This window comes from Enhydra lutris, unplaced genomic scaffold, assembly GCF_002288905.1.
Source record: "Enhydra lutris kenyoni isolate GAN:26980312 unplaced genomic scaffold, ASM228890v2 scaffoldscaffold72, whole genome shotgun sequence".
Lineage (NCBI taxonomy): Eukaryota > Metazoa > Chordata > Mammalia > Carnivora > Mustelidae > Enhydra > Enhydra lutris.
The window spans coordinates 4,283,195-4,307,537 of NW_019154156.1; the positions used below are offsets into that span (position 1 = coordinate 4,283,195).

At 39.4% G+C, this 24,343-nt stretch overlaps 1 protein-coding gene across 3 annotated transcripts in view; it reads right to left on the reverse strand.

The window, feature by feature from the left end:
* The window catches only part of LOC111159979 (inositol 1,4,5-trisphosphate receptor type 2), a 490,010-nt gene that overhangs the window by 366,013 nt on the left and 99,654 nt on the right, over window positions 1-24,343 (reverse strand). For all 3 annotated transcript variants that reach the window (XM_022522705.1, XM_022522706.1, XM_022522707.1), the window contains exons 6-10: window positions 23,719-23,817; window positions 23,358-23,441; window positions 22,911-23,057; window positions 17,854-17,949; window positions 3,397-3,441 (exon numbers count right to left, since the gene is read on the reverse strand). In XM_022522705.1, coding sequence (XP_022378413.1) covers window positions 3,397-3,441; window positions 17,854-17,949; window positions 22,911-23,057; window positions 23,358-23,441; window positions 23,719-23,817 — 471 coding nt within the window. The remainder of the gene's footprint in view (window positions 1-3,396; window positions 3,442-17,853; window positions 17,950-22,910; window positions 23,058-23,357; window positions 23,442-23,718; window positions 23,818-24,343) is intronic.

The following is a 24,343-nucleotide window of genomic DNA, read 5'->3' on the forward strand; positions in this document are numbered from 1 at the left end:
TTGACACAGTTCCAATGTTTACAGGGTCCCTGTGGATGCTGTACATTTGTAAGATTGGAAATAATAGGCTCCTTTGTAGAATAAATACAGCAATTTGGGTCTTAATGGGAGCTCCGACACACACCGCCTCATTTCAGTGGCACCATGCATTAACCTTTGAGACTTCAAAAATGGAAGGCAACATTTTGATAAAGGTTTCTAAATTACAGGAAAAACATTAACTGGATATTAAATAAAGAACATGAGGGAAAATTTGGAAAGAAAAATAATTAGGGGCGCCTGGGTGGCTCAGTGGGTTAAGCTGCTGCCTTCGACTCGGGTCATGATCTCAGGGTCCTGGGATCGAGCCCCGCATCGGGCTCTCTGCTCAGCAGGGAGCCTGCTTCCTCCTCTCTCTCTGCTTGCCTCTCTGCCTGCTTGTGATCTCTCTCTGTCAAATAAACGAATAAAAAAAAAAAATCTTTAAAAGAAAAAAAGAAAAATAATTAGCATGGTCACAGTGAACTCGGTTGTTACTGGAACCCAGATCTGAGGTGAGATAGCATTCTGGTTGGGGAAATTGATTTCATTTTTCACAGGCTAAGCTCTAACTGCTCCTTCGTTTTCTTTTTTTAGACAGAAACATAATTACTGCTAGGTGGCAAATGGTCTATAAAATGAGAAGCCATATTGTTAGCTTTACTGTTCCATATTTTTAGTTTTATTTACTTTCAAGCTAGGGATTAAGGATAGAAAAAAAATGAAATCAAATGTCTCCAGTTGGTCCTCTCTCGGATGGCAGATGAGATCCAGCCATAAACTTCTAGGGCAAAGCAGACCCACCTGTGTTATATGCAATTAAAGTGTTGCTGGTAACAATTCTCTCACAGAAAAGTGCTCTTTGTCACCTTTACAGGTGAAGGAAGAACTTGTACTTCAAAACATAAAGGAAACACGTCTACAAAGTCTAACTAAAAGCTTGATCGACGCAAACAGCAAACCTCATGGATTCATGACTTAGATTCCCTGTACTGCTTCCTAAACCTCCCTACTCTTTCTCTCCCACTCAGCTCTGCCCAGATCCATCATCAGTAGCCTCACCAAACAGTATGTAGCTGAAAGGAGATAAGCAAAGAGATAGAATTCAACTGTAGGATTTGAAGCTTTGGGGTGATGCCCTTTCAATTTGAAGCTTTGGGGTGATGCCCTTTCAAAATAGTACATTTTTAACCTACTAACATCTTGGATTCAAAGAGTTTCCTTTTATCTGATGGAATGTTAACCTCATGGCATATAGGTGACACACACAGCAAACCTCCTCATCCCAACATATGGGTAGGAAAAGGAGTCTCGGGAGGGCTATCTGATATGTCCAAAGCGACACAAGTCAACGATGGTGTGAGAAGTAGAACTCCCCTGGTTCCATACAATACTGAACTCACATAGAATATCATAAACAAGGACCCTTGAGCAAGAGAAAAGCAACCCTGACATCTGAAGTTTGGCCCAGTATGATCAGGCAGGCTCAATGTGGCCAGGAGCACCCCAACATTTGTGGATAGGCCACAGTGTCCTCCTATGAACATGACCTATTTCACAGAATGTCAACATCAGACATGGCCACTCCACAATTGTGTCTGAACACTAACAAAATGGGAATGTTGTCCAAGCCATAGACACTATTTAAGATCCCTCTCCCCTAATGGGTGCTGCTTCCTATAGCATTTACAACCTTAGCCTGGCTCTCACCTGCCCTTCCTATAGAGAAAATGTCTCTTCCTGACAGCATTCCTATCTACAGTAAGCCCCCTTCCTTAAATCCTCCCAAAGTCATCTTGTATAACCCCAAATCCACAGGTTCTTTCTATCATCATCTGAGAGGCCCCACAGTTCCCAGGGGATGTAAGTGCAACGTGTCATTAACTCCACTCGTTCAAGAACAGGTGTGTTTCTGGTGGTCTTTGGTTAGAGACTATTGCCCAGCTTATAGCAAGAACCAAAGACTCAGCTTTTCAATGTGATTATGGATGGCATTTTTCTAAATCACAGGAAAATGAGAACTCAACAATCCTGGGCTAGCTATTTGAAAACCGAGGAGAGAAGAGTCCACACAGGGCATAAAACTGAATTAGAAATGAGTGATCCAACCAATCTAAGAAGCCTACTTCTGTGTTTAGGGACATTTTAACACAAATTAAAGTTTTCATTAAGCCTATGACTTGTTACTTCAGCTTTATTTCTATTGTAAATCTGATAGTCAGATGGAGAAAGAAGTCAAACAGGACTGACTCAGGACCAGAAATTCTGATTTGATTCACCTCCCCATATCAATATCCTCATAAAACATAAAGCTGAGAGCCAATGCAAAGACAGAAATTATTTCAATTAAATATTACAACCCTCTCTGTCAAAGGGTAGAATTTTGAATGATGCAGTAATAATCCTTAGCAATTCTGAAAGAGACTGCTAAACTCCTAAGAAAATTAAATTATAGACTGTGTCTATTTAACATTAAAATGTCTAGCTATGGGACGCCTGGGTGGCTCAGTTGGTTGGACGACTGCCTTCGGCTCAGGTCATGATCCTGGAGTCCCGGGATCAAGTCCCGCATCGGGCTCCCAGCTCCACAGGGAGTCCGCTTCTCTCTCTGACCTTCTCCTTGCTCATGCTCTCTCTCACTGTCTCTCTCTCAAATAAATACATAAAATCTTTAAAAAAAAAAATGTCTAGCTAGATTGCTAAACTATATAAAGACATAGAGATAGGTACATAAATCTATCCCATCAACCAGGTTTTGTCTGTGACACATCAAATATCCTCCACTTCAGAATTTCCTATTGAATTAAGTCATGTTGTTATAATACAGTCATCTTCTTTACAAATGATGATGAAAGAGCAGACTGCATAATAATAAATATCTTGATGAAAGTTGGCTTTAAAGTAAGATTGAGATTTTCTGAGTAGCATGCTTTAGAATATCAGAAAAATCAGTCATACAGTTGTTTGATGCCTCAATTTCTCCCCATAAATAGAACTCAAGTTATTTTCAATCAGAAAGGACTGTCCCATTGTCCTCTTTTAATATCATGCCATAATTCAATTTCTCCCTCCTAAACATCTATGTACTTCTGAAAACTAAACCTAGACCCATCATATCTCCCAGATGCCCACTGCCTTCAGTGTTTTATCATAAATGGCCTCCAAGTTGCTACAAATCTCCCTAAATACCCATTACTGAACATCTTTTTATAATGTAAGCCATGTCATCTTTTACTTTTTATCTGTGATCCATAGCCTCTAGTCAGAGAATCTCTCAGAATCCCTCGTCTTCAATTTTCTATTAACTTCTCAATTTGTTCATATAAAATATAAACAATATATTTGGAATTTTTTGGGGAAAAAAACAATTTCACTCACCATATTTTTTCCTTCATTTTGAGCATCTCGATAATCAGGATTAAGCTAAAAAAATAATAAAAAATAAAAAAACAGTTTTGAATCTTTATGAAAAAACAAATTAACAAGACCAATGATCTTTAATTCATTTCACTATTGTATCCTTAACTAAATTCAATATAAAAAAAAAAAAAACTAAGAAAGAACCCATTACTAAATATTACAATTTAAAATATCACCCTCAAACTCTAGTGGCAGGAGACATGAGCTAAAATGTCATGTCTATGGCTTTTGTTTACATTAGAATAGTTGACATCTTTGAACAAGTTAAGAGCTGACAATCTCGCATCCTCCAAGAAAGCCTTCAAGAGAATTCATCATCTTGCCCACCACAAAATCTGCCTTTAACCAATAACTCAATTTTTTTAGAATTAGGCCAAAGGAAAGTCTTAGTAACAATGATTCAGTATCATGTTCCACATGCTATATACACAAGAAGAGAATATTGAGCAAAAACAGAGCTATATACCAGATATATATATCTCGGATATGAAGGTTAGTGCATGAGTGTTGTGTGGGTGTTAGGGGTCAACAAAGACAGATGAGTTCTGGATATGCCGAGTGTCAGCCCACATATTTCCAGCTGGCCAGAATGCATACCTCCCGACTCCCATCCGATGACACAGTCCCAAAAAATGTCTATGTTGTACTGAAATAACTAGTTCATAATTTGTAAAACAACAGACTTATAAGGTGTTTTTTTCTCTAAATAATGAGTTGTTCACTTGATTTTAACTATTTGAACATGAATCAGTTGGTGTCTGTAACATGTGACCCCAGGCATTAAAGTCACCATTTAAAATGTAAGGTCAAGAGTCTTTCTCAGAAAGGCACTTGGCTAGTAGCTCCGAGGAATGTTCTCACAACTTATTATTAAATATCAGCAAAGGTGCTGAAAAGGATCAAAAGCAAAACAGCAAAACAAAACAAAACAAAAGTCTGAATTTCATTCAAAACTAAGACTGAAAAACAACCTACTCCCAAATCTACAATGAATTGTCGGTCTTCACAAAGCAGCTGGTGCTGAGGCAGAAGCAGACACGTCCCCAAGGTTTTCTCTGAGGACTCAGCTCACTCTACCTCACTTCAAGCTAACAGCCTTGTGAACACAGTTAGGATACTTGCTGCGGCTGCCACTGTTTGTCCATTGACTCAGAGACCAAAACCCCACACAGAAGTGTGTACCGCTGAGGAGCCCTTGTTAGACTAAGCAGAAACCTGTCTCCCCAGGACTCCCATTCACTGTCCCTGCTACCTCTGTCCTCTCATGACCACAGAAATGTGACAAAGCTCAGAAAACAAATAGGCGGAGAGTCAAGCGGGCAGATGATAGCAGAGGGCTTTCGAAGAAGCACTTCCTGAAGAAAGAAAGAGCAAGAACAGTGGCTTTGGATGGGGGGATTACACTGCCTGACATTGTAGAAATAGCAAAGGGGTAGGAGAGAGAGGCAAGGGCCGTAGAACCCAAGTAGGCAGAGTCGCCATGTGCTGGACCTAAGACCAACAACGGCAGTGTAGCCCTCCGGCTAAAGACTGAGAAAAAGGATCAAGAATTTAAAAAAAATAGAACAAAATGACCATCCACTCAACCCACCTGGTTCTGCACAGAGCCCCCTTGTCTGGGGATAGTAAGGAAGGAAGGAAAAGAAAAACAACATGGGACCGATTAAAAATCATGTTATAAGGGGAAATTATTTTCTCAGCATCTTTCTGAATATCTTCTACGGTAGGATGCAAAATCAACTTTCAGGAAATGGCTTGGCATATTCAAGAAAGTGTAAGTAAACATTTCCTCTAGGTAAGGACAACAGAATTAAAATGAACAGCTGAAAACATAATACAAATGACATAAATAATAATATACAAATATAAAGAATTATAAAAAGAAGGATTTCACTAAAAATGAAAACACAAATACAAAATTAAACTCCATTTTGGCAGCAATAAAAGCACAGTTGATGCTGCAGGTAATGAGTGATGCAGAGCATAAAAAAAAAAAAAAGAAAAAAAGGAACAGCCATCCCTCAATATAGAGGAAATGTATGAAGAAATAAAAATTAGGAAAAAGCAAGTAGTCCTGGGAGGACCAGAGAAGGGCCTATCAATTGACGGACAACAGGTGTACTGAAAAGGAAGAGAAAATTAGTGGGATACAAGCAATGATCAAAGATAATAGAAAATAAAGCTTTGCTCAGCTGAAGAACTGTGTATGCAGAGGTTACCATACCCCAGGAAAATCCACTAAAACGGACTGACACATTCATTTAAGGACAATGAGCAGAGGAGACAAAAGGGAAAACAATGATAGGGACATAAAATAGAGCCAGAAATTAGATTTAGACAAAAATGCTTACCATGTAACAGGAGAAAGGATAAATAAAATGTGGCATTTTTCAAACAATGGAGGACTACTCAGTAAAAAACACGATGAGCTACTGATACGGCAAAAAGGCTGAGTCTCAAAGACACAGACAATGGAATACTGTTCAGCGATAAAAAAGAATGAAATGCTGTCATTTGCCACAATATGGATGGACCTTAACAACCCTGTGCTAACTGAAATAAGTAAAAGAAAGACAACTACCGTAAGATCTCACTTATTTGTGGAATCTAAAACAAACTGAGCTCAGAGATACGAAGAACAGAGTGCTGGGTTCCCAGAGGTGGGAGATGGGGCATGAGTGCAATAGATAAAGGTGGTCAAAAGGTACCAACTCAAGTTAGAAGAAAATATGTCCTGAGGATACAATCAATGCCCAGCATGGCGATTATAGTTAACAATACTGTACTGCATGTTTGAACGCTGCCAAGAGAGTAGATCTTAAAAGTTCTCATGCAATAATGATGTGTGGTGATGGCCGTTATCCAGACTTAACTGCAGTAATCATTTCACAATATATACACATACCAAATCATTATGTTGTACATCTAAACTAATAAAAGGTTATATGTCAGTTATATACTAATTTTTTTAAATATTATAAGTGGAAAAGCCAGACACTGTATGACTCCATTTACACCAATTTGAAAGTCAGATAAAACTAAATTGTGGTTAAACAAATCAGAAATTGGGGGAGAGGGAGGAGGTACAAGGGAGAGGAGTGGAAAGAAAGCAGAGAACCCAGCCCAAGAGTCACATGACAGGAGTCTCAGTTTTTTAAAACTGACTAACAAAGGAAGGCAGGGGAGAGGGCAAGAAAAGGGGAATCCAGTTACAAGTTGCCCCTTAGTGCTAGGCCAGAAACTAGGTAGATTTGAGGCAGGACTTTTTCTTTGGAGATACGTATCTCAGGCTCCTTAAGTTCCCTTGAATTACAAATAAAAGAATTAATTCCAAAACCAGCTTATTCTTGCTTTTGGAATCCAAGAGTGAAAGGTAGAAAGCCAAAAAGATAGGGAATTAACTGGCTTCTCATGTACTGATGAATCAAAAACAAGAAAACACACTTTTCTTTAGTAGTCATGACAGCGCCAGCACAGTGCCCAGGAGGGGTTTATCTAGCTATTTTAGTCAAGCATTACTGGTTTGCATTTTTAAATTTGTTTTCAATTTGAAGAATTCAGATTTTTTTTTCAAATTAAAAAAAATAGCCATACTAAAATTATAGCTAAGTTATTTCCAAAATATATGCAGCATGTTTAGCCACAGATATATCTCATGGTCAAAGCATTCATTCAATAAGCATTCGAGTAGTTGGCCACAGACACTGTGAAGGGAACTCGTGCTGGAAACCATGATGTGTCCTACCTAAAATGGGTAAAGGAACAGGAATTAACATACCTTGGTCAAACACAAAATCATGTATGCCCTCTGAAATGTAAATTATGTTCCATCCCAAAGACATTACTTTCTGAAATTCTGTCTTCATATATTTCACCCTCTTGGGTCACTCATTTCAATCCCTAAATTCAATCCCTAAGAGAAGTCTGGGAACTGGACTCCAGGCTCTGCCCTGGGAGGAGATACCCATGAGCTTCAGGAAAGGTCACATAACCTTGGAACTCAGAGTCCTCATCTGTTCAATGAGAAAAGTCTATGACCAAAGCTTAATCATACTAATTATATTTCATCAAATTTTATATATTCATGTCTTTGGCAATAAGACTAAAGATGGTGCTGATCAGTTAAGATTTTGCCTCATCTTGTGTCTCTCTGGCTGTAACGTGGGGTTTTTTTTTTAAATAATTAATGTGGAGTTATTGCTTCAGCAAATTCATTAAAGTGATAATAATAATGAAGAGAAAGAAGAAGAGGAGGGGAAGAAGGAGGAAGAGGAGAAGCCACCCAAATATATCTATGCTATATAAATTCACCAATATTAATTGAAGACCAAATAAATATATGCTTTCATGTATGTTTTAATTATACTGCTGCCTTCCTCCTCTGAATATAATAAAAGCAGTAATTATTAAAGTAATTAGACTAAGAGTGAGCCAAAAAATATTATTTCTAAAGAAAGGGAAAAAAGACATGGGCATGTGAAGATTCCTGAATCTTTCAGGACTTTAAAGGAAATATTTCCTTATGTTAAAAAATAAATTATAAATCTGGCATTAGAGAGAGAGAGTTTTTTTCCCTTTGAGAGACCTAATATGCTCTTCAATCATTTATTCAATAAATATTAATAGAACATCTATAATGGGCAAAGCATTGCAGCATATGGTATTTTAGCAAAGATGAAGAGAATATGGTCCCTGACCATGAGACAGTATAATCTAGGAAGGAAAATAAGACATAAATACAGTTAGCTGTAATACAAAATAGAATGTGACAAGAGATATAAGACAAGAATGAATAATTTATAAATAATACAGGTCAGAGGAAGGAGGGATCTGTGGTGGGCAAATTTAGCCAAGAATTATTCATGGAGGGGCGCCTGGGTGGCTCAGTCAGTTAAGTGTCTGCCTTCAGCTCAGGTCGTGATCTCAGGGTCCTGGAATCGAGCCCCGCATTGGACTCCCTGCTCAGTGGGCGCCTGCTCCCTCAGCTGCTCCACCCCGCCTCACGCTCTCTCTCTCAAATAAATAAGTAAAATATTTTTTAAAAAAGAATTGTTAATGGAGAAGGTAGCATCTGAGATAAGCCTCGAAGGATGGGTAGAATCATAACTGGCAGAGAAAAAAAAGAGTAAAGGACACAGACAGTGCAGGGGAAGGACACAGGCAGCACAGAGGTGAGAAAATGACACATGTTCAGAAAAGACCCATTAACATCATTTATGGAATATGTTTTATATGCTTTTAAAGGTTAATTCATGTCCCTGTACAGTCCTATTAGAAGGGATTCCTTTCTTTAAAAAAAAAAAAAAAAAAAAAAAAGGTCTATTTATTTGTTTTAGAGAGAGAAAGAGCCAGCCCATGGGGCTGGGGGGTGCAGAAGGAGAGAGAAAATCTCAAGAAGACTCCCCTGCTGAGCTTGGAGTATGGGGCTCCACTCGGGGCTCGATCTCACAAACCCTGAGATCGTGACCTGAGCCAAAATCCAAGTTGGACGCACAACCAACTGAGCCACCCAGGCACCCCCTCGTATGAGGGATTCTTCACCCCACTTTATAGATGAGGCCCCTGGGGCACATCAAGTGAAGTCTTCTGTACAAAGTCATACCACTGGTGAGTGGTAGGGTCACTCAGAAGCACAGATCCTATGATTCCAAAACTCCATCCTTTGGTTATAATACCATGTTACTTCCCTCCTGCCTCCGTAAGGAGGAGGGGTATGACCCAAGGTGGATCCAAGTCAGTCCAGACCAATGGGTCTTTTAAACCATAAACCAATGGGTTTACATCTTCAGAAAGATTTTGAATATCACTGGGGAAGCATTTGCAAAAACACTACATTAAAAAAATCCTCAACTGGCCATGGTTAGTAGGAGATGGAGAGAGGGGAAGAAAGAGGCAAAGAAACCAAGCAAGGTGGTTCTAGGAAGAGGCAGCAGAGCCCTGACAAAAATAATCATGCAGAATATAAAGGAAAAAGCCAATGCAGAAGATGGCATGGAGACACAGTCAGTAAAATTGGAATGTGTAAACTGAGACAGAAAAATATGTTTGCCACGAGGCAGGTTTTCAACATTGCACTAAGAAAATGCACTGTTGGATGGAGAAATGATTCAATCATAGACATATTTATTGAGTTGCAATGGCAGTGGGATATCTGAGATCAAACTCCTGGCCCACTGCAGCCGTGGGGGTGAATAACAGGGAGACTATGAAGACCAAAGACCCAGTACAAATCCCTGAAGGGAGCCCTCATTTGAATGGCCAAAGAGGGCTAGGAAGAAGTCAAGGAGAGAATGTCACAGCAGAAGAGAGAAGTGGCAAAGAAAGAGAGAGGCACAGAGAAATACCCTAAATAGTGAGGCAGTGAAAACCATGATTGTGCCACAATCAAATGAAAGACAAGTGCAACTTTCACCTAACACAATAGTAAGAAGCAGACAGACCCCTCCTAAGTCCACAATATGGGCTCATTTTCTTAAAACAAAAATGCTAGTTTTTATGAGGAAATGTGTTTTGATCAATTTTTATGATATATAACATTAAAATCATCACTTGTATATTTTTTCAAATAATTATATATGTATATGTTCTTGTCTCCAATGCCTGACATTTCAGAGACAATCTATTATTCTGACCGACAACTCTAGAAAAGAAGGTAAAAAATAACCTTTATTAAGTGCTTATATGTGCCAGCGCAATTTATATTCTGATATATAACATTGAGGTGTGTGTGTGGAGGGCCTGGTTTGTGTATTCTTCAGTCATATCTATTTATATATATGTATACGCAAACATACAAACCACCAACTATGGCTGATATAGTGCATGGAAAACTAAACACAGAGGTATTTAAAACTATAAACCTAATATTCACAGGATTCTGTACCGATGTACAGGTTCTTGAGTACAAAGTTTTTAACTAATTAATTAAATCCAAAATCTGCTGCATCGTTAGGAAATAAGTGTTTACTGCCATCTGGTGGACGTCTGGCCCATCTACAAATAAGCTAGTTGGCTCTGAAAGGGTAATGATATCTTTAACAAATAAAATTACTTGCACTATTCGATCTAACTTGCTCTGGGAAGGATCCTATGGCTTTAATAATATCCCAAGAAAGAAAATGTAGAAGCAATAGATCAGAAATTGTGATACTTGACTTAGAATTGCTCCCATGACTATAGAAGAACGGTTTCCTGAGATTCCTGTATTATCCCCTTCAAAATGTGATAAAAGTCCTGTCCCTCCCATTGATATGGTTGTGAATTCTCCTGCACCAGTATGGCGATACAAGTAAAAGATCCAGGGCAAATGGCCATGAGTGCACTTACAACCCTGCAGTGTATAAAAGGCAAAAATTCATGGCTTTTTGCGCTCCTTCCCCTCATGTTACCTTCTCGCTTGTATGGCCCAAGGAAACTGACATCACAGAAGACAGCCTAACCATATGGCACTGTAAGTGTTCTGGAAGGCATTATCTGACAAAGCCACAAATGGCTTCGTTCTCTAATTCACAATTAAATACTTTTTTCCACGTTTTGTCCATGAGCTTCTAGCACTGTATATTTCTCCAAAATGAATTCTGAATTCCCTAAAACAAAATAGCACTATATTTATAGTGCTATTCTTAAATAGCTTGTCGTTTACGTGCTTTGTCTCTATAATTAGACTATAGAAGCATCAGCATATGAAATGGTCTAATTTCCTTTGGATAGTGTCCCCTTCATCTCTCCACAAACAATAGCCTCATTACAGTTTTCTGGAAAACTTGGCCTCCCTGTAAGTATACGAGTTAAATTAGAATACCATGTTTAGGAAGTATATGTATAAGTAAAATTTTGAGGATTTCTTTTCTCCTTTGTGCTTAGATTTAAGATTGCAGCCCTTTAAACTCACTGTGAGCTTTAACATGGCCATAATTTAAACATTACACAAAATTGGTGCTCTCAGATATGCATGCATGCTGGAAATAATTGCAAAGGAGATGTCCCAGTGACTAAATGAATGTCCTTCTCTACACTGCAAACTCCCAAAGGACAAGGACCAAGTGTTCATCACCTTGGTTGTCTTCACAGTATCACCTCTTCACAACTCCATTGCTTCCATGAAATCAAAACGGTGCTTCCACCCAGTACGCAGTCAGTAAATGAGTGTTGTCATGTTGGTGTAACATGAGTCAGGGTTTCTCGATATCGGCACTACCAGCATTTTAGGTCAGACCATTCTTTGTTGTAGTGGCTGTCCCGTGTCCTGTGCTTGGATGTTTCTCTGCACCCCTGGCCTCTACCCACCAGATGCTAGTAGCTCCCCCTCCCCAGTTCTGACATTAAAAATACCTCCAGACCTGGTCATATAGCCCCTGGGTGACAGGATCAACCCAGGCTAAGAACCACTGGGGAAGATAAAGCGATGCAAGCCTGCCATTGAACCCAAAGACTATCCTTACCTTGTGTTTGAACTTTGGACAAAGTAAATCACCTCTCTGAACTTGTTTCCTTTTCTATAAAGTAAAATGATTGGATTTACAGCCTCAGTCTCTCTCTGTGATTCATCCATTAGATTATCTAGTATTTACTGAATATAAATCCCGTGTACAAGGTATCCAGTGGTGAACCCCTGAATTCCAGCCCCCCACCGCCTTCAGTTACCTGGCTTACCAAAAAATACCAGTGCTGGATAAAAACTAACCATAATAACAGTAGAAGTAGTGAAAGTAATAATAAACAACACGACTCCACATTTTTTGTCCCCTTCTCAATGGAAGTAAGGGGACTTCAGAGTTACTGAATATATATTTTATGTGCGAGGTGCTCAACACTCCGTATCTTCCTTAATTCCAAAATAATCCCATGTAATATATACTATCATCTTCTTTACACACAAGGGAACTGAGGTTCAGAGAAGTTAAATATTTGCTTTAGGTCAGATAGACTGTGAGCAGCATACATAGGATTTTTTTTCCCCCCACTACACTAGGTTCCCTTTGCCACACTGGCCAATTTAAACACCATACTCTCAAAGGCAATTCAAGAATTACATAATCCAATTTACCAGAAATGCCTCAGGCACATTAAAATAATATTTCAAATTATCAGTCTGTGTGTTGAGAATGGAAAGGCTGAGGGAAAAGGATAGTGCACAGCCAGATCCTGGTCCTCTGACAGGAACTTCCCTTTAAGGCAAAACGGCTCTGTTCTCATCTTATTTTTTTTTTAATATACCTTTAAAAACCTATCTAATAGGACTGTTTTCCCTTTATTACTGTTCCTGCTCCTTCAAAGCCCTGATATGAAAAGTCAGTCCACCCCTATTTCCGCTTCCTGGCTTCCTTGTCATTCCTCTACCCTCTGGATTCTGGTTTCCACGAAAAATGCTCTCAATCACAAATGACTGTGTTCTTGCCAAATGCCATAAATACAGTGTGTTCCAGACCTTTCTGGTAGCACTCTCTCCTTTTTGAAACTCTGTCCTCCCTTGCTTGACATTTGTGACTCAACCCATCAGATTTTCCAGCGGCTTCTCTGACTTCTCAGGCTCCCTGTCTGTTGTCCACCCTTGGAAGATGATGTTCCCCACAGTTTCACCATCAAACACCTTCTCACTCTCCTCATACTGCCTGATGATCTCCTCCGTGCTGATGCTTGTCGGTTGAACCAATCTCCAAACTTCTAGAAGATGCGAACCCTGTGCCTATCAGGCATTTTCACCTGGGCATTTTATAGCTCCTCCAATCAAATGGAGTCAAAACTGAATAGATTATTTCCTCATCGGTGCTGCACCCCTTCCCATTTCCCCTGAATTGGTGAATGACATCACCAGTTCTCCAAAGCCAGAATCCTCCAATTCCTTCATCTATAACATTCTACGAATACGACTCTATTGCTTCCATGTCCAAAAAATGTCTTCCTTTCCCCTTCTGGCCATGACCAATGCCACTCCCTCAGTTCAAATCCTCAAAATTCCCCAAAGGTATCAGACCTCTGGGCTCCCCTTCTCAGAGGCCATCCCTTCCAGTTGCTAAGGCTCCAGAGCAGCTCTGTCCACTGGAACTTTCCTGGTGCTGATGGAAATGTTCAGTATCTGCACCATCCAACACCCTGAAGTTACTGAGCCACTTGAGATGTGGCTAGTATAACTGACAAACTGACTTTTTCATTTTAATGGTATTTATTTTAATTTAAAGAGCCAACATATGCCAACGCAATTCTAGAGTGGTTGTCCTTAAACACAAATTTATTTAGAATGCTGCTCTTTATGCTTTAAAAATAAAACCAATTCTCCTTAGCTTAACAGATATGGCCTAAAAAAATCAGCTGCCTTCCATGTCTGGCCCTACTACTCCCCACCCCGCCACCTTCCAGCACCACTTCCAATCTCACACAGAGCCTCTGTGTGATCCACATATGTATTAGCCATATGAAACTAGTTCGTAAAATAGCACACACCTCCTTACCTTTGTAAATGCCGTCCTCACTGCCTGAACATGTGTTCTCCCCGACACACACACCTGCCTTACCCATCCACTAAGCAACACCTCCTCCAGCCTCCTGACCATTCCTTGTGCCTCCCGGGCACCTAGTGCCTCCCCATAAGCACATCACTGTTCCTATTGCTATAATACACTTATCACACTGTACTGAGAGCTCCACAAGGACAGAAGTTAGATTTTCTAGGGACATCACCAGTATCTACCAAATGTTTACAAATACCCGTCCAGCCTCAGCCCCTAAGGTAACTACTTCAAACCTTATTCCTCCTACGGATTAGATCAAACCCAAACCTTTCAACCTAAATCTTTAAGCAAAGGGATCAGTCACTCAGTAATTCCTTTTAGAACCCCTTTCCTTTAAAAAACAAAACAAAACAAAAAACAAAAAACAAAAAAACCCTTTCCTTGAGCCAGGCTGCCCTTTTTTCATTGTCTGCATATGATGTGGACATTCTACAACCCTGTCTGGCAACTTCTACAATGGTTGTCCTTTTGTTTCTCTACCCACCTGTGCTTATTCCTTTCTTGGAGAACCAGGGACAAGTTCACCACAAGCAAGAGTCTTCTTTGGCTAATTTCCTGCTGATCTAGCTCCACCTGAACACAGAATCAGCCTGACATGATCCTACCCGCTGACCATCCCGTGGCCATTCATTGTAGACCGTCTTCCACTTCCAAACTAGGAGGTCAACTCCTTGATGGCAGAGACTTACCCCTCTGCTTCCTTCTCTACCTGCAGCATTCTCCATCATGCTCTGCACTTATCAATCATTTAAAAAGCATATACTAAAGATGATGTGAAATCTTAAGGAGGGTGTCTGCCGCTGCTCTGAATTCCAAAAATAATTATTCCCAACTCTTGCATTTTCAACTTCCTACAATGTGCGTCTTATTTTTTTAAGAAGCATCTAGATATTAAAGATAGAACTAAAAAAGTAAAATAAAAGCCATGGAGTCTTTTCTCTCCTTTGAATAAGCGTATAATATGAGAAAATAAATAAAGCTAAGAAGTTGCAGATCCAATTGTTGGGAATGAGTTGAAATTAAAGACCTAGGCATTTTTAAAAAGCAAAATAATGAAAGGATAAGCATTGTGTTTTAACTGTTGTCAGAGGCTAATTTCCACCTATCGTGGAACTAGAATTGGATATCAATCTTTTATCACACGACAACGACAGTTACTGATTTTGCCACATCTGTAGACACTTTCACACCAGTAGGACACACACATCCTGTGATGTGACTACACCAGGATCTTACCTGACCTTAGCCAACAAATGAAATATAAAACCCTAACCTATGGATGCCAGTATTTTGAGGCTAAGATTTCTCTTTTTTTTTTTTTTTTTTTTAAAGATTTTATTTATTTATTAGTCAGAGAGAGAGAGGGAGAGAGAGCAAGCACAGGCAGACAGAGTGGCAGGCAGAGGCAGAGGGAGAAGCAGGATCCCTGACGAGCAAGGAGCCCGATGTGGGACTCGATCCCAGGAGGCTGGGATTATGACCTGAGCCAAAGGCAGCTGCTTAACCAACTGAGCCACCCAGGTGTCCCTAAGATTTCTCTTTTGATGGTAGAACACTACACAGAAGTATCTATTATTTTACTAGTTAAAACCAGTAGAAAATAAATTCCTAGGTTTCCATTTTCAGAGTTGTGTTTAATGCTTAATTCTCCTTCTCTCACCTTGCCATAAAAAAAGATGTTATCGCAAGTATTAAAGGTCAAAGAAGAGCTCCTCCAAGTACACCAGACTTTTAAATGGACAAAATAGCATCTGGCATTTAAAGTCATATTCTCTAAAGACAGAATAGAGTCTTTCAAAGTCTTTTCAAGGAATGAGCTGCTTTCTATTTCTCAATTTTTAATAAATTCCTTTATATATTGAGGTCTTAGATCTTCATTAAAGTTAATAAACAATTTAATTATTAATAATCCAGTCATTTGAATGTATCAATGATAAAGTTTTAATTGCAGAAATTAACTGAGAAACTCATAATGTATAATCATGTTGGTTTTCTATAGAATGTCAGTAGTTAAAACAGCCATTGATTAAAGTAAATTAAGGGAGAGTCACTAATGAAAGATTCAAGAGAATTTTGATACTAATTTCTTATCTTTTATACCACATCAAATAGACTTCTCTGATTCTTATTTTAGACAAGATTCTCCGGCTTAATTTTGCATCAAAGTGTTATTTTTCAAAAAAGTTACTTCAAAACACTCATGATGTAAACAGGCCATAAATTACAAGGCTATATTTCATTTATTTGAACAGATTCATAAATAATAAGTCAGATATTTATAAAAGTAAGAGTAGTCCCTATTTCTCATAATAAATATAACCATGCCAGTGTCACTTCCTGGATGCTTACCATGGCCCACATGTCATGCCAAGCATTTCACCTCATTTAATTTTCTTAATACTCGTATTATATAAATATTGTGATTATCCCCATTTTCCAGAGGAAGAAACTGGATCTTAGAGAGACTAATTTGCCCAAACATGGCTCCAAATGCCACTCAGATACAAATCCCAAAATCTTCTTCCCATCCTTTAAGCTTACAGAAGCCTGAATGGCTTCTATATACTCATTCATTCATTCAAAAAATATTCATCAAATCTTTTGTAAGTACCAGGCACTGCCCTACATGCTGGGGACACAGTGTGATATAAAACAAAAACAAAACAAAAAGAATCCCTGCCTTCAGGGAACATACATTCTGACAGAGAATGTGAGAAAATAAAATGTACAATGAGTCAGACAGTGGTAAGCACTATGAAGACAATTATCGCAGGTTAATAGATATAAAGGGTAATGGTGTTGAGTACTCAGGGCTCAGCCTGTTTACTAGAAACATCCTGTTTCCCACACCTCTTTCTCATCACTTCTGCCCCCCCCAGTTTCTTATCCTCCCTCACATCCAAAACCAAAAGTCAGATAAGGAATACTAAAATTCCTAAGGCCAATTCTGGTTTTGAATCCCAGAGGAAACCTTAAATTGAAAAACAGAAACAGAGTTGAGGAGAGTAGAATGAATGTGTATTTTCATCCATCTAAAAAACAAATATTTTCAAAATTATTTTTACATTGGATAACCAAACTTTAATTAAGTCATTTGTAAAACTTCTATGCTGTTACGTCGTAGCTACCTGATTGTCAACATGCTTTTAGTGGAGAAAGAAAAAACCTTTATTTGTTTTGACCATTTTTATTAACAGTATTAGGACAGTTCAGTGCCTCAGGAAGAAACGCCTTTCCTCTCCAATGGTTTGAACAATAAAAGTCATCCACTAGTGAAACCAGGCTCAGTAAAGATGACTGAAACTATCAAGGCTCTACTACACCAACAATGAGTTGATCATGTCTCCAAGGCAGACATTCTGCAAGATTGAAGCTAAATAATAAAGTCTAGAACAAACAGCATACAATATGCAGATCAGATACTCTATGGCACTTGACCTTAAAGTAAACCAAGCACCAGTGCTCTGTTGTTACTGTTGTTTTAATTTCTTTTAAGGTTCATTTATTTATTTATTTTGGAGAGAGACCGTGTGCCCATGCATGTGGAGAGGGGTCAAGGGAGAGAAAGGATCTCAAGCAGACTTGGGGCTGAGCACAGAGCCCAATGCAGAGCCAGTTCCAAGACCCTAAGATCATGATCTGAGCAGAAATCACAAGTCAGACATTTAACCAACTGAGCCATAGAGGGCCCCTTGTTGTCTAAATTTTTAAGACAAAGATTATTGTAGTGCTTCAATTAATATTCACACTTTAGAATAATTTATATGCCAACCCATATCTTGAGAGACAATAATCAAATTTTGCATAATGAGTGTTCCTACGAATACAGCATCTTTTGGAGAACCCAAATGCTTATTTCACTATTTCAGAGACAGAGATGTAATAGTACTGTATCCATCAGTCTTACCTCTGCAGCTAAATAGTTCCCAGTTGCAAGGTGTTTAAATCTGAACAAGCTGTTCCATTGTCCAGCACCCCCGCGGCATGGGTCATGGTGAACGACCTACAGAAAAAAAGAGCAACGACAATAAAGCCTCAAAGATATTCATGCTGCTGGCAAGCCAGTGCCAACAGTTCATACAAAGTGTTTGCCTATTAAGTCTCACTTGTCAAATCCAATATATGTTTGCCTGAGAGGACAATATGGAAGAAAAACAAAATCCCCAACAAATGAGCAAAGAGACATAAGTTCACTCACTGTGTGCACGGGTGATGCTCATGCCTTAAATGTGTAAATACAGTCTTACTCCAAGAGACAGTCTTCCCAGGCCAAAACTGGAAACGCTGAAGGGTTCTGTCCCATTGGTCCCTCAAATATTCATTCAGCAAATCATATTAAAAGCTTACTCTACACCTTCTTCTAGGCAATAGGGTCATAGCAATGGAGAAGACTAGAGTTTTCACTAAATAAGATTTGGCAAGTGCCATGAGGAAATAAACAGAGCACGTGACTGAGTAACTAGGGAAGGCTTCTTGAGATGTGGTGATTAGGCCAGGCCACTCTGACATGATATGTGAGCTGAAACCTGCAGGATAAGAACGAACAGTCACATAGAGAGATCAGATGATAGCATTCCAGACAGAGGGAACCACAAATGCCAAGGCCTGGAGCTCTCAACGAACTTAATTATTGGCCCTTTCCACAAGTGCTTTTTTATTAATACCATGGCCTTTGATACCTGTCCTTGGAAGTGGCCTTGCCCCAGATGCTGAGCCATGAGGCTCACTGAGAGTAAAAGGAGAGGCTCTGAAGCAGGCGGCTTGGGGCAGCAGCAAAGCCGACCTTTTATTGTCTGAAGATGACTGTGTTTGAGTCCCACCTCTGCCAATTCCAATGGTATGATCACGGCAAGTAATTTAACATCTTCAAGCCAGTTTCGTCAAGTGCAAAATGTTTTTAATTGTTTTGAAGATTAAGTACTAGGAGAATTTTTCATTATTCTCCCCCAACAGGTTACCTTCTTTTTGTTAATGCTGACCCCCACCCCCGGTTGGACTCCTGCCCCAGCCTACTACATATAAACTTTCTAATGCTTTTGCTAGACTCTAGCTTCTAGGTCTTCCCCTACCCTGGTAGCTCAAATAATGTAATAATTAGGAAAATACTTCAAAGTGGATGAGGTCTTTTTAAAAAAAAAAAAAACAACAACATTCCCTGTGGCCAAAACTCTACCCATCTTCCAAGGCTAAGTTCTAAGTTCTCAAATCAAACTTCTTCCACAAATCTTTTGCTAGTCACACTGGCTACCCTCGAACACCTTCGGCAAAGGCACAGATACCTCTGACACACTGATCAAATCTATTGGTTGTCTCACGGACACGCACACACATTTTGTGTACAGCTGCTAGAAGTTCACACATAACCGGAAGCTCCCCAGGGTCCCGGACTACGAATTATCTGAGACACTAGTCAATCTAGCAATGCAGGTACAACTCACTAGGGGACAACTGGACATACATAAAGGAAGGTGTTTTCATCCATCACAGTGACTTTAGAGGGATGCTACGGGCATTATGGGGTATTGGCTAAGATACCATATATGCTGCAGGTCACAGGGGATGGAGCCCAGGCTGGACGTTGTGTGTGGCACTCAGGACCCACCCACCCCTCCAAGTGCTCCTCTCTCTGTATCCCAGGGTGGGAAGCCTCAGCAGCAGGGTTCTGGGTCCTTCCATTAGTATGGAAAGCAGAGAAAAGTAGAAGAACGCTTCCTCTTCGGGTTCCAGTAAAGGGGTGGCAGGTGCCTCAGGCAGCCTCCTGAAGCAAGTGGGGAGAGGTCTGAGGGCTCAGGGGAGGAGCAGCAGAGACCTTCAGCCTTGCCTGATCTTCCAATAAGACCGTGTCCCCTGGAGCACCTGGGTGGCTCAGTGGATTGGGCCTCTGCCTTCAACTCAGGTCATGGTCTCAGGGTCCTGGGATCGAGCCCCTCATCGGGCTCTCAGCTCAGTGAGGAGCCTGCTCTCCCTCTCCCCCTCTGCCTGCCTCTCTGCCTGCTTGTGATCTCTCTCTTTCTCTCAGGTAAATAAATAAAATCTTCAAAAAAAAGAAAGAAAGAAAGAAAGAAAGAAAGAAAGGAAGGAAGGAAGGAAGGAAGGAAGGAAGGAAGAAAGAAAGAAAGAAAAGAAAAAGACTGCATTCCCTACCCTGGTTTTCCCTGTCTGGTCCTTCCAGTAACATTGAAACCTAATTTGCTACATCAAATACCTCTTCGCCTCGACCACACTGGCTGATACAGCACACAGTAGAGAAATGTCCCACAACCTCCTGCACAAATGAACCATTCAAGCCTCCTGCACAAATGAACCACCCACAAATATAAACTGGTAACACTTTCACATATAATCATATTAAAAAGTTTTCATATCAAGTCAGATGAAAAGTCCAATAATTGAAGGGAAATCCACTACGGAGAGGGAAGCTTAAATGAATTCAAGACATTATTCCAGAATTATTAAATAATGGATTCATTCTCTCCATGATGACTGCTTGGCGGGTTGTAGTAGTTACAGTATTTTCTACTACACGCCTTGCTGGAAAGGATGACCACACAGTGATACAGTTACAGCAAAATCTATAAAACTAATAGTAAATATATAAGAGAGAAGATTTGCAATTCCTTTAAAAGACTTAGAGCTAAATACCATGTAGGCAGAGACATAGGAAATAAGGGGAACTCACTGTATAGGGAAGGCACTACAGGACTTTTTTCTGACTATATTTCATTAAGAAATCTTTAAAATTATACCTCACATTATTGTTCTCCCTGTATTTCTTTAATTCTTTAGAGCACAATGATAAGAAATCTATGGTGTGAGAAATACATATTTTAATTATGTATTTATTTGGGGGCTGTCGGTTATCTTTCACCCTGATAAGAGACATTGTCAGGTAGATTTCTTAGAAGAATATCATGTAGTTTCGGTGATGGTGGTTTTTCCTAAGACTTTCTATAAAGTCTGTAAACCTATCCTCTTGAAGGATAAGGTCTCTTCTGAATGCTAGAGTCTGAAAGTATGCCTCAATATGTACTGGGGTTTCAAGATAGAAAGTATGCTTTTTGTACTAGTTCATCTCTATTCTAAACCATGTCATAATTTAGAGAATCGTTCTGATATTACATTTATAACTAAGGCTCAGCTCATTGGCATAAACATTATACTTCCTCATTTTCTGTTTCAAGATTCTGTAATTTGTGTTGTTATCCCTATATTAATGTTTATTTCCTTCTTTTTTAAAATCATGTACAAATAAGTGCGTTCTGCTATTACTTCCCCTAACACAAGATCATGAGATATTTACGAGCCCACATTTACCCCTGCTCTTTCATTTTCCTGTACTTGTATAGAAGGTCTTCTTTTTTTTTTTAAGATTTTTTTATTTAATTGAGAGAGAGAGAAAGAGACGAGCAGGGGGAGCAGCAGAGACAGAGGTAGAGGGAAAGGTAGAAGCAGGCTCCTGGCTGGGCAGAGAGCCCACGAAGGGACTCCATCCCAGGACCCCAGAATCATGACCTGAGCTGAAAGCAGATGCTTTACTGACTAAGCCACACAAGTGCCCCTGCATAGAATGTCTTCTGATCCTCATTCTCTACCTTGTCTTTCAAATCCAAATGTATTCATTCAAGGTGGGTACAAACATTATATCTACTAGAATAATTATTTACATATTGAAATACATATTGTTTTATTATCAATTATTTATTATAAATTATTTTCCTTTCATGTTTTCTAAATTGGAATTTAGGGATATTATTAATTTTTACTCATGTAAATCTATAAATAATATTACCTAAGAATTTCATTTCAAAAAATTAAAGAAGTGGGGCGCCTGGGTGGCTCAGTGGTTTAAAGCCTCTGCCTTCAGCTCTGGTCATGATCTCAGGGTTCTGGGATCGAGCCCCGCGTCGGGCTCTCTGCTTGGCAGGGAGCCTGCTTCCCTTCCTCTCTCTCTGCCTGCTTCTCTGCCTGCTTGTGATCTCTGTCTGTCAAATAAATAAATAAATAAAATATTTTTTAAAAAAAATTAAAGAAGTATCACAAAATACATGCTCTAAAGGGGAAGTGATGGGTTTAAAATGGTTGAGAACCACAGCTGTAAGTCTGGATGTCCATTAAATCAGGATGGAATGCATCGTATGTTGGCTTGTTCATAGGTAATTATGTCTATCTTAACTCCTTCATCGTATAGAAAGACCCCTTAAAGAAAAATCCACACCTTATGGGGCACCTGGGTGGCTCAGTGGGTTAAAGCCTCTGCCTTTGGCTCGGGTCATGATCCCAGAGTCCTGGGATCGAGCCCCACATCCTCTCTGCTCAGCAGGGAGCCTGCTTCCTCCTCTCTCTCTCTCTCTCTCTCTCTGCCTGCCTCTTTGCCTACTTGTGATCTCTATCTGTCAAATAAATAAATAAAATCTTTTGAAAAAAAAAAAGAAAAATCCACACCTTACATTTTCTTAATTACTCTACCATATTGGCAACATTTAAGAAAAACTTTTTAAAGGATGGATGAATTCTTAACTATGGGTCTCTTCAGCCAATAAAAATGGCATCTCCAGAAGAAACAAATGTTCTTCTCAGTGACTGTGCAGCTCTGATATCTGTCTTTACCGGAAGTGAGTGAAAGTTCCATCATAACTCCAATGCCATCTGAGGCACATCACTTGCGGTCAGATCAGTGTTGACAACAGTTCACAATAGATTTTTAAAAAGCAACATCTATCCATTCCCTTAATAAATGAGAGAAGAGAGAGAGGGGACAGGAAAAGAGATGCCCCAGAGAGGATAGGAAAAGGAAGTAGCAACATTTTAAATTCATCACAGTAATGAAAAGGTACAAGTTAGTCCACAAATATTACTGTTTTATGGATTTATCATAAATGATGTCTATAACAATAAAATAATCAGCTTAGTAACCTTGTCTTTTTTATATAAATATTTATTAAAATCCAAACATTATTTGCACACCTCTATTTCCCAGAGCGCTTTAGAACTGGTAGCAGAAGTGGCTGATTGACGCAAGGTTGTCCGAAGGAAAATGTGCTGTTTCTTCTCATATTCATCACAAGTCAGAAACTTCTCTTGTTCTGCATGAAACAGTCTAACAACATCACCCTAGGAAAACAGGAAGAGAACAGTGTATTTCCAAGAAAAGTCAGAACAAATACACATAAGAAGCAGATGTCTCCTGGTTTTGATACTCTGGGCCCTTCTACTACTTACTTGGCTTTTAATGATTATGTACACATGTCAAACTATAGAGAAGAAAACTCAGTGAAACACTATAGTGACTATCAAGGTTTATAAACATCTCCTGAACTCTGAATACTAGTGAATACACAGGTTTTACATCCAGAAGTTCAGGAAGACAACCTTCCATTCTTTTAGCAAATGTTCCACATAGCACATACTTACTCCTTTTAGTACATCCTCTCGATAGGAACTATATTTCATGAATAAAGTGATTTTCCAGCTAGTGTTGCAATTAACAGCATTCACCTATTAATGAAGAAATGTTAAGTTATAAAACTGCAGCTCCATTTTGTACCAGAAATTGTTCCTCCAACTAGTAAAAAAGAGAAAAAAGTTAACTGTGGCCAATAAGGTAGGCACCTCAACACAAATACTACGCAAAAATAGCAATCACTATCTACACAGATCTTAGGAATATTAATTAGCACAATTACATTCATGAAAACAATGAACAAAACTGTATGACTTTTCTTCCTCTCATGATAAAAATAGACAAATCCATTTTCTTCCCTCCCGAACTCACCTCCTTGCACCCTCGATTATCGAGAAGCTCTATGTTGCTGGCGTGCAGCGGCTGTCCCGCGTTCACGGGCATCAGAACAACTTTATCACCCACGACAATCTAGGAATTAAAAATAAGTTGCAACTGAGACACTGGGCAGAACTGTGGTGCCACATCTGAAGCTAGAAATAACTGCAGGGAAGTCCAGTTACTGACGCAACACCTGGTCTGGCTTCTGCCCAAATCTTAGTTCAATTCTTTTTCTCTTAGAGTAAAATACTTTCTGGTAAATGATCATGTCATTATGTTCCATAGTACTTATCAGCCTGGATTCATAAAGCTCATGCAGGCCCTTTTTTCAGTCTCCCATTTCGGTAAGAACTTTTTTAATGTCAATAAATAGGATGTCTCCCCTCCACACTGGGTCTTATGCCATGAGCACAGCAGATGAGTGTACGGAGCATCTGCCACATCAATCTGCCTATATATTAGAAGCACATTAAGTGCAAGCAGAAAGTGTTACTCATTTCTATTATCTATGGGATTAAAAACAAGTCTGTTAAATTTGAAATGTCCCAACATCCCAGAAATACATTAAACATCCTAATGTCATCTGGATTCAAGAAGTGCACAATTAGGTATGACC